Genomic DNA, 2,355 nt, shown 5'->3' with positions numbered 1-2,355 from the left:
CCAAATGAGCCTTATTGGAGGTGGGGTAGGAGAAAAGAGTGTCTTTGTGAGTACTAGGGCCTTTCTGGGAGTTCTGAGCCTTTCAGGGGAATTCCAATTCAATCCCCAGTTTTCTCCCTTCCTCCTGTCCCCCACAATGTCTCTGGAGAGTCTCCTAGCGATGGGAAGTTCCAGTGACCAACCTGCATCTTCATGGGATCCCCAGGAGTTGGGGACTCTCTTAAACATCACCTCCTGCATGAAGCACTTCCTGTTTCCCAGGGTCAGAAAGTCTTTCCTGCAATAGCACTTTGTATTTATTGCCCTATTCTAGCTACTGGCTTTAGGTTGTTCCCCCTGTGAATTACCAGGTTTCCAAGAGCAAAGTCTGGCTCTGGTTCCTGTTTGATCAGTACAGTGAGCTGTACATGTGTTCCCAAGTAATGACTGTTATACTGAATTCTACCAAAGCTGGTCAGCTGAACGATAAGCCCAGACCTTGCCCTAAATTCTAAGGTGCTACCCTGATTTCCAGAGCTTTAGTGTACAAATTTCTTCTCCCTATAAGAGAATACAGCCTCTGGGCAATTAACAGCCTAGAGTTCATTGTTTGACTCATTGTAGGAAGTTTCCAGCAGTAGATTTCAAAAAGCTGGCAAGAATGCAGAGAAGAAAAAACAAAAACCAAAAACCTTTACTTAGGGGATAGGGGTCTACAAAATGTTAAGATCAAACATTTTCCTCTCCATAATTTATTTATTTATTTTTGTCTTTTTTGGGAGGCGGGGGCACAGCGGCAACACATGGAGGTTCCCAGGCTAGGGGTCGAATCAGAGCTGTAGCTGCCAGCCTACACCACTGCCACAGCAATGCCTGTTCTGAGCTGCATCTGCGACCTACACCACAGCTAACGGCAACAATGGATCCTTAACCCACTGAGCAAGGCCAGGGATTGGACCTGCATCCTCCTGGGTGCTAGTCAGATTCACTTCCACTGAGCCACAACAGGAACTTCCTTCCTCTCCATAATTTAAAGTTCATTTTTCTACACCTATGACAGCTGGAAACAGTCTGATAGAATTCTGACTATTAGCAGCTTACTTAAACTTTGTTCTAGTAGTCATATGAAAATAATAAGGCAAAAATTTATTTGGTCCCCAATGTTATTACTCTAAATCATCCAACATGCACAAATTTATAACATTTTCATTGTCAATTATTACCACATAGTTTTCTAAAGAGCCTGGCCCAAAATAATATTTTCTAGATATCATTCTGAGTTGTTTAGTTGAATACAGGTGAAATAACATTTCAGAAAAAGTTTGCCAATTCAGCAACTTGCTTTTCTCACTTGGCCTAGAAACAAAATTACCCTTTCATCTTTATCAGTGTCTCTTTCCCCACTTGGACCTCAGTTCTGCTTAAAGAATGCTAAAGTGTCTCCTCTTGACTTCATGTGGCTTTTCACAAACCCAGTTAACTTCCGGAACCCCTCCATCAATCCATCCCCAGTGACGGCACAGCAGGGCTGCACGTACCAGTTCCGGTCACTGCAGAGTTTCTTCACTTTAAACATTCTGGTGATTTCCTCTGCATTCATTGCTCCAGGCACATCTTGTTTGTTGGCTAACAGGATAACAGGCACATTTTTAATGTGCTCATTCTTCAAAATGTGCTCAAACTCTCTCCTGGAGTCTTCCAGTCGCTGTGTATCTGAACTGTCCACAACATACACCAGCCCATCAGTGTTCTCACAGTAGAGACTCCATACGGTTCTCATTTTTTCCTGTCCTCCAACATCCCAGACTGTGAGTTGAAGACCCTTTTCCAACTCCATCATCTCCACATTGAAACCTATTGTTGGGGTAGTCTCAATATCCTTAGCAAGCTTTAATTTGTAAAGGAGAGTTGATTTCCCAGCAGAGTCAAGTCCCAGAAGAAGAATTCTGGCTTGCTTGGCTTTGGCATTTTTAGAATTTAACAGACCCATTTTAGGCTTTTTTTTTTTTTTTTTTTTCTTTTAAAGACCTTTTCTTTTGGCCAGAGACAATGTTTCCTCCCCAGGTCTTGCATGAAAATGTTAGGAGGAAAGAAGAGAGCAAATGCTTCATGTTATAGTCTAAGAATAGGAACTTGTGTGCATTTATGTTGTAGCTTATCAAGTTGACTGTGGGCAAACAGTGTTTTATTTGCAGTCCCAGCCAATCCTGAGAAATCTGTGGTGTGAGTAACCAGGCAGTGTCATAGAAGCTCAAAGGGGAAATTCTTTGTGAGTGAGTAGAACCTAGGAGGGGTCCTGCTTGGGTGACAGTGCAACTTGTTGTCTTCCAGGTATTGGGAATCTAGGGTATTCAGTGATTCAGACATGCACAGGAA

General features: G+C 42.7%; 1 protein-coding gene across 1 annotated transcript; it reads right to left on the bottom strand.

Annotated features, from left to right (window-relative positions):
• Positions 1-721: 721 nt before the first annotated feature.
• Positions 722-2,096, bottom strand: ARL14 (ADP ribosylation factor like GTPase 14). Its single transcript, XM_084990109.1, has one exon. The coding sequence runs from the start codon at positions 1,967-1,969 to the stop codon at positions 1,391-1,393; it is 579 nt and encodes a 192-aa protein (XP_084846235.1). The 5' UTR covers positions 1,970-2,096; the 3' UTR covers positions 722-1,390.
• Between the last annotated feature and the right edge of the window lie 259 nt (positions 2,097-2,355).

The sequence above is a fragment of the Sus scrofa genome, chromosome 13, assembly GCF_054392235.1.
Source record: "Sus scrofa isolate SSC_HxYL_T2T_F1_AM1 chromosome 13, Sscrofa_HxYL_maternal_Yorkshire_Landrace_v2.0, whole genome shotgun sequence".
Taxonomy (NCBI): domain Eukaryota; kingdom Metazoa; phylum Chordata; class Mammalia; order Artiodactyla; family Suidae; genus Sus; species Sus scrofa.
Note: the sequence above shows the minus strand (reverse complement) of the source record. Positions and strands in the feature narration are given on the sequence as shown.

Bases quoted from the DNA above. Each gene is read 5' to 3' on its own strand.
- ARL14 (XM_084990109.1), bottom strand. From the start codon at position 1,969: ATGGGTCTGTTAAATTCTAAAAATGCCAAAGCCAAGCAAGCCAGAATT.